Genomic DNA, 14,486 nt, shown 5'->3' on the forward strand with positions numbered 1-14,486 from the left:
TAGGGCCAAACCATTCAATCTACTTTCAAAAGTTGTACTTCTTAGGTAGGTTTTTATTCTTCTCAAAGAAGAGAAGGTTTTCTCATTAGTTGCAGTACTAATGGGAATAGTTGCTAATATATATAATAATTTTAATATATTAGGAAAATAATCTAAAATATGTTTGAATTGATGCAAAGCATCCATAGCATTTTTTGGGACTATATCAACCATGGTTAATCTTTTATATCATAGTTGGCATTCAGCCAATAAGGCATCATAAGATACTTTAATATCTTCATGATAAAAATTTGCCAAATATTTTATTTTATTTCTATCACCATCTGAAAAAGGTTGGGAGGGTTTTTGTGGTAATAATATCTGCAGATTGCTAAGTACTGCTCTATGAATTAAAAACCGTTCGTTTATTTGTGTTATAAATGTATCTAAAAGAGGGATAAAGAGATTTATTTCATAATATTCTTCGACTGACCCCATATTAATGTTTGGACGATGAGCTTGCCTTGCTGCAAGTCGAGGGAGACAAATATTAAACTCATATTGTTGTGCTTTTGACTCAACAATAACATATAAAATATGAAATTCGTCATCAACATTAGCTCTAATTTCATTGAGTTCTATTAAAATACTCTCTGCTATTCTCATCATCTCAATAGTCAATATCGAGTTTTTGAAAAGTATTGCATAAAATTGTAGTATAATTAAATAATTTATTAATACATTGTAATGAGAAAAAAAAATTTGGTATAAGTATGGAATCTAATAATTTGCTAGCCTCTGTAGAAATATCTCTCTCAGACCATTGTGATATTTCGGTAAGAGCGTTAATAATTGGTTCTTCTAACTCCATAAAAGATGTCACAGCTTGATGGCGAAGGCTCCATCTTGTTGGACAAGCTTTTTGCAATTTTTTCCTCCTTGTTGGACAAGGAGTTTCAGAAATAATTCTGTTCAAAATATTTTGTCTCTTGGGATATCTAAACATTTCATAGATGCTAGATATTTTGCCTGATATAAATATAAGAAATTTAATTGAAATAAATAAAATTATACCTAAGCAATTTGATATCAATGGCAAAGAACATGCATTAGATATTGCCAGGTTGAGGGAATGAGCAGCACAATGGACATATATAGCTGTTGGGCATTTTTTTTTATAAATGCTTGAAGCCCATTGAATTGCCCACTCATTGCACGAGCTCCATCATACCCTTGCCCACGTATCAAATTTATATTAAGCTATATTTTTGAAAAAAATAATTTTATAATGTGATTAATTATTACTTTGAATTTTTCAAGATTGTCAAATATTACATCAGCTAAGGCAGACCCAGTCATGCTTGAAACTGGGATAAATTGTAGAAACATCTCTTTTATAATGTTATTTTGAGTATCTATATATCGTGCACAAAGTGACACCTGCTCAATGCCAGCAATGTCTGTGGTCTCATCTGCCAAAATTGAGTAGCATGGGGCAGAATTGATTTCAGTAATCAATTTTTCTAGAATGATATTATTGCAAACATCACTTATTTCATTTTGGATCCTAGGGCTAAGATATGTAGCATTTTTATTACTACTATTAATGCTCTCCATTAATGCAAAATCTCCTAATGCTTTAAATTTTATAAGGCCACGAAAATTCCCTTCGTTATCATTATTATTGAAATTCAGGCTTCCTGAATCAAAATGGCCACGTAAAGTTAATCCCTGCAACCCACAATATAGAATAGCCTCAATAGTTAGTCTTATCTTGCATCTATTTTCTTTTGCAATTGTACGCCTACTTTTATCAATATGTGATGTAATGGGAATCATATCCCCACTTTGAATTGATTCTTTTGAGGAAATCATCAGTTCACAACTTTTGTGATAATTTGTTTTTTGATGATTATCAAAAATTTCTCCAGCATCTTTGTATCTGTTAAATGGAGTCTTAACAAGAGTGTTAAGCTTAACCAAATTTCTTCCAGCATATCTTGGACCAAACAGGACACATATCTTACAATAAGCTCCATTGTCACGGATAGAGTATGCTAGCCATAACCATCTAGTAAAATAGCTGTTTTGAAATTTTAGCTTTCGATTAGCACATACAGTTTGTGGATATTGAAAATTGAGGGGTGGAATATAAATCTATTATTAAATTAAATAAATTATTTATCATAGGTATCTTATATTTATTACTTTTTTAAGAAGTAAATGTCTTTCTTCTAGGCTAATATTATCTTTATCCAAAAAATTGGCTATATCATATGGATGATCATTGTACTCTAGAGTTTTGTATAAGGATTTTATATGAGTATAATATTGAGATTAAAATTATTTTAAAAAAGCCAAAATCTTTATTTAGAATAACCTTTTGATGGCTTTGGCTCTATATCCTGACTCTCAATTATTCTTCCAATTCCAACAATTATTTCATTATTTATGGGAGGGGTTTTAATTACTAAAAAAAGAAAATAATAAAAATATGTTAAATTATTCATACCTTTTTGCTTTTTTATAAGATGACTTTGACTAGAATCTTTATCATCATTCGTGTTTTTAAAAATTTCTTATGTCCATAATTGTTATTTGACTAGAAAAAAATGGTAGAATTTGCCGTTAAAAATTTGAAAAAGATAAATATTACCAAAAAAAACTTGAAATTGAAATTAATTGATAAAATAACTTAGTAAATGATTGTGATAAATAAATGTAATTAAATATATATTTGAATGAAAGATATATGAATAAAGATTATAAAAATAATATTAATATATAGAAAATAATATTTTTGAAAAATATATCCGGCATCTGCATTTTTTGGCTTTGAAGGGGGGGGGGATTTGTCCCCCCCCGCTGCTTACGCGCCTGATAATTAGAAATGAATGACGAGATTCAATTAAATTTTTTTAAAAGTTTTTTATTCTTAATTTTTTATTGCCAGAAAAAGCATATTTAAAAAAAATATTATTGAAAATGATTTGATTAAACCATTTTTCATTCTTCCAAATATATAAAGGCTTTTTCGTGAGATTAATAATGCATCTATGTACCCCCAATTAATGTTTAAGCCTATACCATATTTCTTAAAGGTCTTGATTTCTATATTTATGATTTAATTTATCATTTTTTTTTTAATCAAAGAGATATTAACAATCATTTTAATTATATTTCGTGAATCTTACCAACGTAAAATAAGTAAGATATGGATAGTATTTTTTAGGCGGTTTTCTTTAAAATCAATGTAAAAAAAATAAATATAGGATTTGAACCATCGGATCAGCCATAATGCCTACATAAGAGAAAAACTTAATTATAATATTTTTGGAATTCAATTTTTTCCTTGAAATTTTTGGTTATATATGAATTGGTATTTGCTATGGGCTGTTTTTTTGATACATCTTTCTAGGTAATATACTTCTTCATTACCTAACCCTGCTTTGAACAAACGATCCAATATTTTCTCTAGTCAATTAAATTAAATCTATAATTGAATTAAAATTAATTTTTCTAATAATTAATTCATGCTTTTTTTTACGTAATCGCAAATTAATGTATAACGTAATAAAAGTATTCGATCTTAATAAGTGTTTTAAATTCGTTGTTATTATATAAAACTAGATTCACACTTACAATTATGTCAGTCCATAAATTACTATTTAATTTATTATTAGGGCATTAAAACCACTTTCAATAAATTTAAAGTTTAGTAAAAATATCTAAAAATCGTAATTCATTTATACTAACTGTTTTTGGTTAGACTAATGGCTTTTTACGAACAATTTATAATTTAATAAAATGTTATTATTGATTGCAAAGCTACAAAGTTTTTTTTTAAACTCTATAAATATATAATATTTTATCTACTGATTCATACTAATTAATAATTGTATATAAAAAAAGCATTTAAACATTTCAGTATTATCTTTTAAACAATGAAATCTCCAATAGTTTGACAAGCCTCTTGATTTAACTATCCGTAATTTTCTATTTATAATATTTGTAAAATTGATAATTATCTTTATAAAAAAATGAGATCCACCAATCTTTTGACAGGCCTAATGATTTGACCAGTCTGTTCATTTACAATTTTTATATAAATAATTAATAAAAATATGGATAGAATCAATAAAAGCAACTATTTAAAAATTAATACACCATTATTATTTTATCATCGACGTATCATAGATATCAAACTTTTTAACAAGAAATATTGATATGAGTATTGAGAGTTATATGTAAGTCTGATATTTTAAAATTCCCTTGCAAAAAAATCTTAAACTATTTTCGATGTTCTGAGGCCTGTGCTGTAAAAATTTGATTTGAGTCCCCATACACGCCATGAGTTTGTTACATTAACGGGTTTATCATAATATTATTGTGTTTTTCTCGCATAATAAGAATTTTACCCTAAAACCCAACAAACATAGACTGCCAAAGGTATACCATATGGAGATTTATTTATAGTTTATTATTCAATATGATTAGATTATAAACAAATATTTCTTCGACACCAATACTAAAAAAAACAAATAAATATAATCTTAAATAATTTTACTTAAAGGTATAATAATGGAAGAATTGTTGGACAAGAATATTATAATTTAACTCGTAACCATTAATTAAAATAAATTGTTGCTTCAATTTTATAATTATAAACATAAAATATTATTAAAAGTATCTCCAATTTTTTGACATTTTGATCCACTCAGATAACTATCTTACTTAATATTTCCCAGTTCTTAGATCAGGGACGTCACTAGCCTTTAAAATCTCAGGGGGCTCAACTAAAAAAAAATTTATGGGAGTCTTCGCCCCCATACCCTCATTTGCGGGCCTTCGGCCTATATATTTTACTTTTAAAATTTGCTAGCTCTGAACAATTATTCTGAATTTCATATTTCGTATTTTATTCCCACAAAATAAACTGGCATTTAAATAATTAAAACAATACAAGATAACTAAAAATAATATTTTTTAATACAAAATCTATTTATTACAGTATAAAATACATTCGATAGCTGATATAAAAAAAAAAAATTGCGTCTAAAGAATTACAAGTGATAAAAAAGAGTAATTAATTCGGTAATAGGAAAAAAAACCCCCTGGATAAAACCTCAAGGAAAATTTTTTTTTTTTAAAATCGTTAATTTAAAAAAAAAAATTTTTGTCAATTTTTTTTAAATTTTTTTCTCAATTTAGATTTTTCTTCCCATTTTTGCTTTAAGTCATTGTTGATCTTTATTTTTCTGATCTTTTCTCAATTTTTTTCTTCTCATTTTCACTTAATTTTTTTTTAGTATAACCTAGCAATAATTAATATTGATAAATAATTTTACAAGTGAATGCCACAATCATTAACAGCTATTAAACTCCAAAAAAAACACAAAATACTTACGAAAAATTATTCGAAGTAATAATGTCTAAATGTTAAAAACACGATATATTTCCTGATCGATTATATATATACTTGTATTTCGAAATGGATGGATGTTTCTGTTCTCAATTCAGAAACTCTATAGTTGGGAATGGCCGTTTAAGGACTCATAGTGAGAATGGACAAAGAGCCCCCTTTCCTCAGTCCCCTCTATTCCCCTCTCCCAGGCAATCCCTCCCAGTTCCCTCTTGAATCCTGTGGCACAGTTGTCTGTTCCATCTACATCAAATCATGCTAATATTGTAACAACAAACATTTTTGAATCTAATATCACTGATATTCATTTCACCAATTCCTTTATTGATCAATTCCTTGGACTACCCAAACAACGTTTGGTTTCCAGCCAAGAGAAAGTTGTTTCTACCGATTATTCTCAATGTATTGATAGGCTATTAAACTCCATGGTCAGCCTTTCTTCGGTCACAAATCTTTCCAAATTTCTGCTGGGAATGGCAATTCATTCATTAGGAATATTAGACTAGCATCTTAATATCAATTATGAACTCCATGATATCATAACTCACACCTGCAACAAAAAACAGGATCATTTAAAATTCAAGGTAAGCTAAACGACAATAAAATACACAATCTGAACATAAATGCTGCTCTTTGACTATTCAGCTCCTCTGACACACTTACTCCAGAAAACGCGCAATTATATCAAAGACTACTAGATAAGTATCCCAAAAAATCGGAAGCTATAATGATTTGTAAAACCAAGAACCCTTACAATTTTCACTTCGGAAGAAGTATTTAAATCAGTGATATCTTTTAAGAAAGACGTGGCCCCTGGATTTGAAGGCATCGAACCTTTATTTCTTCAAGATTTAACTACTCCATTCTCAACTCTAACCTATTTATTGAATAAAATAACTCAATTATGCAGGTCATCAATGATGAATTCCCAGATTTGGCAAGGGCCCTCTTTTTTGGAGCCAAACTTGTCGCCCTGATTATGTTCCAAGATTATAGCAAGTAGGATTTCTGCACAGGTTTCTAACATACTTCTTTCACCTCAATTAGGTGTTGGAACGAGCTCAGGATGTGAAGTGGCTGCACATATAAATAGTATTTATGTTCAGAATGCTACAATCGCTAATATCTTATTAAAATCAACTTTAAAAATGCTTAAGTATTCACGGGAAAGTAATCCTTTCACATATCATAACCCAGTTTGTACAAACTATATCCTTTCACCCTATAAGAAACCATCCCATTTGGTATTTAGCCATTATATCTTAACTTCCTCTGAAGGTATTCAGCAAGGTGATCCCCTAGGCTCCATATTATTTTGTCTAAGATTTCATCATTTGATTAAAATACATTTAGTATATAGATGATGGGGACATCTCAGGTTATTCAGTGGAGGTGGAAAATGCTAACATTACTAAGGCTTCCACTGACAGCCTCGGACTTATAATCAACCAAACCAAAACCGAATATTGTGAAATCAATACAATTCCATTTAATGTTTATGGCTTTAAACATGTACCCTTAAAATTTTTATCGCATTATCTCTCCCATTGGTGGAGTCAGTTAATTCTTTGTTAGTGATATGGACGATATTTTAGAAAATTTAAAACGCATTGTTTTCTGTTTCTCGGCTCACAAGGCCTTTTTTTAATTATTAATTCCTTCAACATCCCTAAAATCTTAACGCCCTCCTATCGAGCCCATTATTTTTAGAGAGAGTGCTTCTAATAAGATCCAAAACCAGAGTAAGTAATTCTTAGTGATTGCTTAAATATCAAGTCTAGAGACATTGCTTGGCATTAAGCCACACTTAATTCCAAACATGGTGGTCTTGGTATAAGATCTCCACTGTCGATCTCAATATGTGAAATCATTGCTAGCCATCTCCAGGTACAAAGATTAATTGACCAACATCTGTTAATTCACGACAATCATTTCTTGAACAGCTATGACGGAGTGGGCACCCGTCACAACCATAACTCTATTTCCGATCTCTTTAAAACAGAAGGATTTGGATTTACCATTGTGAAAAACTTCTTTGATTACCTAATTTCGAGTCTTTCACCTGCATATTTCCGGACTAAAATTTTGGATCAATTATTAAAAATCGAGCCCTCTAACCATACTAATTAAGGCAATGACAGTCTTTAGATAGAATAAACTGATTTTATTTTATTACTTTGTGTTTTGGATAAAATATCGTTGATAACAAGCTTGGCTGTTACAAAATTGAAAACATTTCGAAGGATTTAGGGTTTGCAAGGAATCAAATTCAACTGACAATTAATTGCCTGATTAATTGAGATGTATAATTTAAATTATTGTCTTTTATTTTTTTAATCCTAATAGATAATAACACTGAATATTTGGGTAAGGCACAAGATTTTATAAAGGAGAGAAATCTACCTTTTGATTTTAAAAGTTCCAAGTTAGAAATATATATATTTTCAATAAACTAGAATCAAATTTTTGAAGAAAAGTTAGTTTCGAAATATTTATAAGATAGCTAAAACAAGGGATGCAAAAATTACACATGATCTAGAGGTTAAAGAATCTAAAGATTTGTCTGATTCTAAGAATTCTAAATTTATTTAATTAAAATATTTTTACAAATTACATAATTTAAATTCTACTTCTTTTAATGATGATAATTCTGAAACTTATGATTCAGACTGGAAAAACTATACATTTATTTTACCTTATCGTCTATAAATACTTCTGCTTTCCCTAATTTAACAATTTTGTAAATATTTATTACCCATTCCTTATTATCTCATGTACTGCCTTAAGAGTAAAATTAAATTAATTAAAACGAGACTTCGTAGCACCACGAAAGATCCAATTCTTAATAATTACCATTTAATCAACGGCAAATTTTTTTTATTTAAACATTTAAATATTGAAGAAATTATATTTTTCTTTCGCTTTCTCTTCCCCTACTATGTCTACATCATTAATTCAAAAATAATATTTTTAAAGTATATATTATGTTTATATTATAATACATTAAGGATTGATGCAATAAAATTTATTTTGGAAATTTAATGGGTGTCAAAAAAATAATTAACATCCATCGCTCAGAAAGTGTAAAAGTGTAAGAGCCACTATTATTTATTACATCATAAACTACAAATTTGATGGCGATTCTTAATATATTTAAATATTTTTAATTAAGTAAATAAAATATATCGATAAAGGATTCTAAGTGCAAATATATTTATATTTATTAAGTTAATTAAAGATGCTCAATTATCTGATTGCATTCTTTGCTCAGAAACTGGAAAATTATCATTTTCGCGATTTTAGATATATTGTGTCTATATATTTTTTTTCTTGATTTTTAGGGCATAATCATTATAAATTTAAAGAAACAAACAGAGGGAAAGGGGCAGTGGCGTATCCAGGATTTTCCTATGGGGGGGGGGGGAAATTTTTTGGGGGCTTCGCCCCCAAACCCTCTTAGCTGGCCTTCGGCCAGCTTTTGCCCGGCCTTTGGCCGGGTCTTATGTTTTACTATTCTATTAAATTTTTCATATAATTATATATCTTTTTTTAACTTTTATTTACTAATTTGTGCCTAATGATATTACAAGCCTATTTTTTATTATTTTAAGTTAGGTATGTTATATTTAATAAAGTTTTTTTAAATGTAAAGTTGAAATAAAATGTCATTTAACATTTTTTTAAAAACTAGCCTCTGCTTAAATTCTCATACAATATAAGTAGCATAAATTTTTTTTTATTGAAAATACCACAGTAAAACATTGACTAAAAAATAATTTAAAAAAACAAGTTTTTTTTAACTTCTTATCAAATACAATATTATACAGAATATTTTATTAAATACTATAATTATAATGTGATTTTTAATTTTCGTGGGAATGTTGCCAATGTATCAAGAATTTCGTTTGTCTGGGAACCAAATCTCTGTGGATATTTAACAGAGCTAACCCATTTAGCCGAGATTCGGAAGTATTACTTCGTAAATATGTTTTCAACCTTCTCAAGTTTGAAAATGTCCTTTCATTCGTGCATGTTGTAATAGGCAAACATGCAAGAATATAAAATAACTTCAAAATATTGGGAAATTGAGCCAAGATATCTTTACAACGATTTAGCGCATCATTGGCATGCTCAGGTAAAATAGGTAAACGTAATAAATATCTATACCATAATTCAAATTCGCTGATTAAATTTATCTCCGAATCAATATCGTACGAATAAAATTTGGCTAAATATTTTATTTTATTAATCGTGCCATGAGAAAACGAGGAGGGATCTTTGGGCAATAAAACTTGAAGATTTGCAAAGACTTCTTTTTTATCTAAAAATCGTACTTTTATTTGTGATAAAAAAGTGTCCAAGAATGGGATAAAAATAGATATTTTATAATAATCTTCAGTTGATCCAATATTTACATTGCATCTCATTAATTGCCTTGGTGCTAGACGAGGTTTAATTATTGATATATCATAAATTTGAGCCTTCGATTCAATATCTACATAAATATTATGAAAATATTCATCGACATTCGTTCTTATTTCATCCACCTGTTCATATATATTTTCTGCCAAATCAATTACCTGAACCAAATCTAAATTTGGTTTTTGTAGATTTCTACAAAGTATTGAACTATAAGAAAATAATTTATTGATGCAACTAGCAGCAATGATAAACTCTGATTGATCAATTGAATTCAATAATGATATCGCTTCTGACGACACATTACTATCTTGCCATTTGGTAATTTCATGTAAAGATATTCTTATCATCTCTTCGAGTTCTATAAATGCCGAAACTGAATCACGTAAAACCCATCGTGTAGGGCACATTTTTTTTAATTTTTGATGATGTGTTTCTGGTGCATTCTTTGATATAGTTCGATTCAAAACATCTGACCGTTTGGGATATTTAAAAAAATCATAAATTTTGGATATAATGGCTAAAAATATATTTAATTTATTTTATTTATAAGTTAAAATATACATGGAATTGCGTATAGAAGGTAGAGCACATGAATCGGATATTGCCAAATTCAACGAATGAGATGCACAATAAACATATATAGCGGAGGAATATTTTTTTAAAATATGTGCTTTGACACCATTTAAATGGGCACTCATAGCCGGAGCACCATCATAACCTTGTCCTCGTATCAAATTTAAATTTAACTTATATTTCTCTAAATTTAACAAAATAGTTTTGGCGAGGGCCTCCCCTCTCATATCCACAACTGGTATAAATTGTAAAAATTCTTCTAATATTTGTATATCACCTATGATGTATAATTTTTTTTATTATTAATAAAATTATAAGCTTACCATCCAGGCTTATATAGCGCACACATAAAGACATTTGTTCTACTCCAGAGACATCTGTTGTCTCATCAGCCAAGACCGAAAAGTAGGGTGATTTGTTGATATTTGTAATAACTTTCTTCAATATTAATTCATTGCAGGCATCGATGATTTCATTCTATTTTATTGGGCTCAGGTCGCATTTTTAGAACAATTTAACAAATTGTCTCTAAGTATGGGATCTCCAAGAGATCTATTTCGAAGAATAGCTCTTAGGTTACCATCATTATTGTTATTATCATTATCAAATATCGCACCGCTATCTCTATGACCTCTAAGAGCGATACCTTGGATGCCACATACCAGGATAGCGTCAATTATTGGCGTTAGTCTTGATCTATTTTGCAAAGCTAGTTCTTGCTTTCCAGTATCTATTATTCTAATAATATCCATAGATTCTCCATTTTTGATAGATCGCAAGGAATATATTGTTTGTTCTGCATTAATATGATACTTATTATTTTGATGGTTGTTAAAAGTTTCAGTAGCATCTTTCCATTTAGTAAATGATGTTAATACTAAGCTCTGTAATTTTTGCTGAGCCCTTCCAGCAAATTTGGGACCAAATAAAACACAATTCTTGCAAAATGCACCATTAATGGTAGGTGAAAATGCACATATCCACCTTGATAACCAAACATATTGGAACTTTAATTTTTTTGTTGTCGTGTCCCTAATAAATGGGAAAGTTATATCTGGTTGATATATATTTTCCAAAATCTCCAGTTTTTTTTGAGGAATTAAATCATTCTTTAGGAAATTATATATATCCCACGGTTGCCCTAAAAGACATTATTATTACCAACATTCATTAATGTACATATAAAAGCATTTAATGATAATAGACAGGTTATCTGGCCAAAATTAACATTAAAAAAATTATTATAATTATCAAATCTATCATTAAAATTAAAATGCTTATTCTTACTGAAATGAAAATGAACATATTATTTAATAAGCAATTGTTATGATCAAATAAAAATTCCACACTATTAATATCTATCAAATCTATCATTAAAATTAAAATGCTTATTCTTACTGAAATGAACATATTATTTAATAAGCAATTGTTATGATCAAATAAAAATTCCACACTATTAATATCTATCAAATTTAATATTCTTATAATATTCACCAACTGCCTAACTTAATTTTTATAAAATATATGCTAGTGCTTGCTACCTACCTTTATCATTATTTCCTTCAATTTCTATTTGTACATTTTTTTCATGCTCAGACCTATTTATTTTGTATATCTTCTGTTCTAAAGAAAAATGAAAAATATAAAATTAGATATATTAATTAAATTATATACCGTTTGTTTTCAATATCTTTGTCTTTGACTAAAAATTTCTCCATTTTTTATATTTTTTTTTGAATAATGTTAATGTACTCACAAGGAAAGGAAATTTTAAAAAAATTTATTTATAAAGTTTTATGTTGGAAAATTGATATTCAAATATTTGTAAAATTTTGATTTATAGGGGGGGGGGCGGGGGGGGGGTGAGTAAAATTTTTATTAGCTTAAAATGATATTTATGAAAACAGTCAAATTTACAATGGGGGGGGGAAATTTCCCCCTTTCCCCCCATTGGTTACGCGCCTGGAAAGGGGGGTGGGTAGTTTTGTTAGAATATTTTTATTTTTTTGCAAAGCTCTGTAAAAAAAAGGTTTAACCTTGTAAACACAATTTGTAAAAAGTTCATAAAAAATATTATTAATAAATTAAATTTTGGGAAATGATTTTATAACAAAATTTCATTAAATATTTTTCTAAAACTTCATAATAAAAAAATTTGTTTGAATTATTAATATACTTTTTTTTTAAAAAACAATCAAATTAATTTTATTTAGAAATATAATGTGTAAATTGCTTTTAATATTCTTCATGCCGATGGTTGTGATCTTCTGCGATTATCACGGTAAAAAATCAATTATATTCTTTTATATTTAAATTAAGAGATGGAATGATAATTTTTGCGAAATATTTGATATTAATTACATTATGAAGAAGCAAAAAATTTAACCAATGTTTTATAGAAAATACAGTTTATGCTGAGTTATTTTTCAACATTATTACTCAAATTTTTCTAGCTCCTCGAATTTCTGGATTAAAAATTCTGGCCATTAAATATATATTAATAATTAATAATATATGTATTTTTTATTGAAATTTATATTATTTTATCATTATAGAAATGAGATTTTATTATATAATTGTTTATTTATAAATGTTATTTTTAATACAAAAGAAAAGTTTCCTATGTTGATGGATAAAAATTAATTATTCATTTACTTATTTATATCGTATAATTAGTAATTTTTTAAAAATAAGAAATGGAAGGTAATTTCAAATTAAAATAAGTATATTAAAATATTGGCGATTCAAATTATTATAAAGTAACTCATAATTTGAGCTGTTAAAAGTGATAGTTTTCGGATAACAACTTGGGTTAGCCAATTTTTGAGCCAGCTAAAAATGGACTCTAACGGCTAAAAAATATACTAATTATGCAACTGTGCACAAAAATAATCTCCTGTGTTGCTTCAGTTTTTCTGCATCTACACAGCTAAAATGGTTACGAAACAACGGCTCATGCTGCCGGAATATATCTTCAAAATGAACTTTCAAATGCATATCTTATGAAAATAGACTTTCGCAATGCCCTACATTGCACTCCATAGGAAACATTTTCTTATCGAATTTATTAGAAACTATGCTATTACGTAATATGTTACTACCAAGATTCTTCCCATCAACAATTTTGGGATCAAACTGCGAGAGGGACCTTAAAGGCCACTTTTATTTTCTCTAGGTCTTGATCATCAATTGCTAGTTCAATCTCCATGTGCGGTAGATGGAATGATACAAATATTGAATCGCCTGAAAAGATCGCAAAAGCATGCAACATTATAAGAGATGAGGGGGATACCCAAGCGGATTATCTTCTCCAATTCGGGTATGGTATCTTTATAATACGTGTGCGAATAAACATTTTTTTAAGAAGACCTTCTCGAGCCGTCAAAAACATTCGGAAACTCTTATATTCGCTTTCTGCTCACAAGGCGATTTCATAATTAAAAAAAACTTTCCCAACATTCCTAAAAATCTCTATGCCTTAAGATCCATAGTTATCTTCCAATTTATCGGAGAACCATAAGCATATCCAGGTTTTTTCTATGTTCAGGGAGGGAGAGGGAGTTATGTATAAAAATTTTGAATCATGGTAGTTAACATTATTTTCAAATTTAATTAACTTTATTCCCCATTTGTATCAGCAAACCTTTGTTCTGGGATATTACCTGCATAGATCCCCTTGCCCCTTCTAATTATTTACATGACTTTTCTCAGATCTGAATCATTAAAATGTCAAAAATATTCCTATCCGACAGGTTATAACTACTTTGTCCTCATCGTTACCATGTAATTCTACTCCTTTGGGGCAAGGCTTGAATCTTTCTAAATTGGTTGTCCATAAAGAAGAAAAACTTACTCCCCATTTTATAAACATTTAAACTAAATATCGCTATCACAATAATTCGGTCCTATGCCTAAATGTCATTCACTATTTAATTTGCTTTTTCGGAAAAAAATAATTATATATGAAGAGAACAGCTTAATTGTAATTCGACACTTGGACTTTTTGAATACATTCCACGTCAAATCGATCACGATTCGGCCGACCCCTTTTAAAATTGTTAAAAATTTCTGAAATTATTTAGATAGGTAA

At 28.4% G+C, this 14,486-nt stretch overlaps 1 protein-coding gene and 1 long non-coding RNA gene across 2 annotated transcripts; both read right to left on the minus strand.

The window, feature by feature from the left end:
• Positions 1-701: 701 nt before the first annotated feature.
• LOC135922304 (uncharacterized) lies at positions 702-1,417 on the minus strand. The gene is made up of 3 exons (XR_010570837.1): positions 1,285-1,417; positions 1,054-1,239; positions 702-1,008 (listed from the first exon to the last, which is right to left on the minus strand). It is a non-coding gene; the product is annotated as an uncharacterized LOC135922304 (long non-coding RNA).
• A 7,847-nt stretch (positions 1,418-9,264) lies between these two features.
• LOC135922779 (zinc finger MYM-type protein 1-like) lies at positions 9,265-11,577 on the minus strand. The gene is made up of 4 exons (XM_065457247.1): positions 11,558-11,577; positions 10,908-11,380; positions 10,395-10,673; positions 9,265-10,340 (listed from the first exon to the last, which is right to left on the minus strand). The coding sequence occupies exons 1-4, from the start codon at positions 11,575-11,577 to the stop codon at positions 9,265-9,267; spliced, it is 1,848 nt and encodes a 615-aa protein (XP_065313319.1).
• Between the last annotated feature and the right edge of the window lie 2,909 nt (positions 11,578-14,486).

Source organism: Gordionus sp. m RMFG-2023, chromosome 1 (assembly GCF_954871325.1).
Source record: "Gordionus sp. m RMFG-2023 chromosome 1, tfGorSpeb1-WG-v2, whole genome shotgun sequence".
NCBI classification, from domain to species: domain Eukaryota; kingdom Metazoa; phylum Nematomorpha; class Gordioida; order Chordodea; family Parachordodidae; genus Gordionus; species Gordionus sp. m RMFG-2023.

Excerpts from the sequence above, each read along its gene's own strand:
- LOC135922779 (XM_065457247.1), bottom strand. The coding sequence starts at position 11,577 with ATGTACATTAATGAATGTTG. Across the intron at positions 11,381-11,557 it reads ATGTACATTAATGAATGTTG|GTGGATATGTGCATTTTCAC; the intron begins GTAATAATAATG and ends TTGGTTATCAAG. Across the intron at positions 10,341-10,394 it reads ATGTGCTCTACCTTCTATAC|CCATTATATCCAAAATTTAT; the intron begins GCAATTCCATGT and ends ATATATTTTTAG.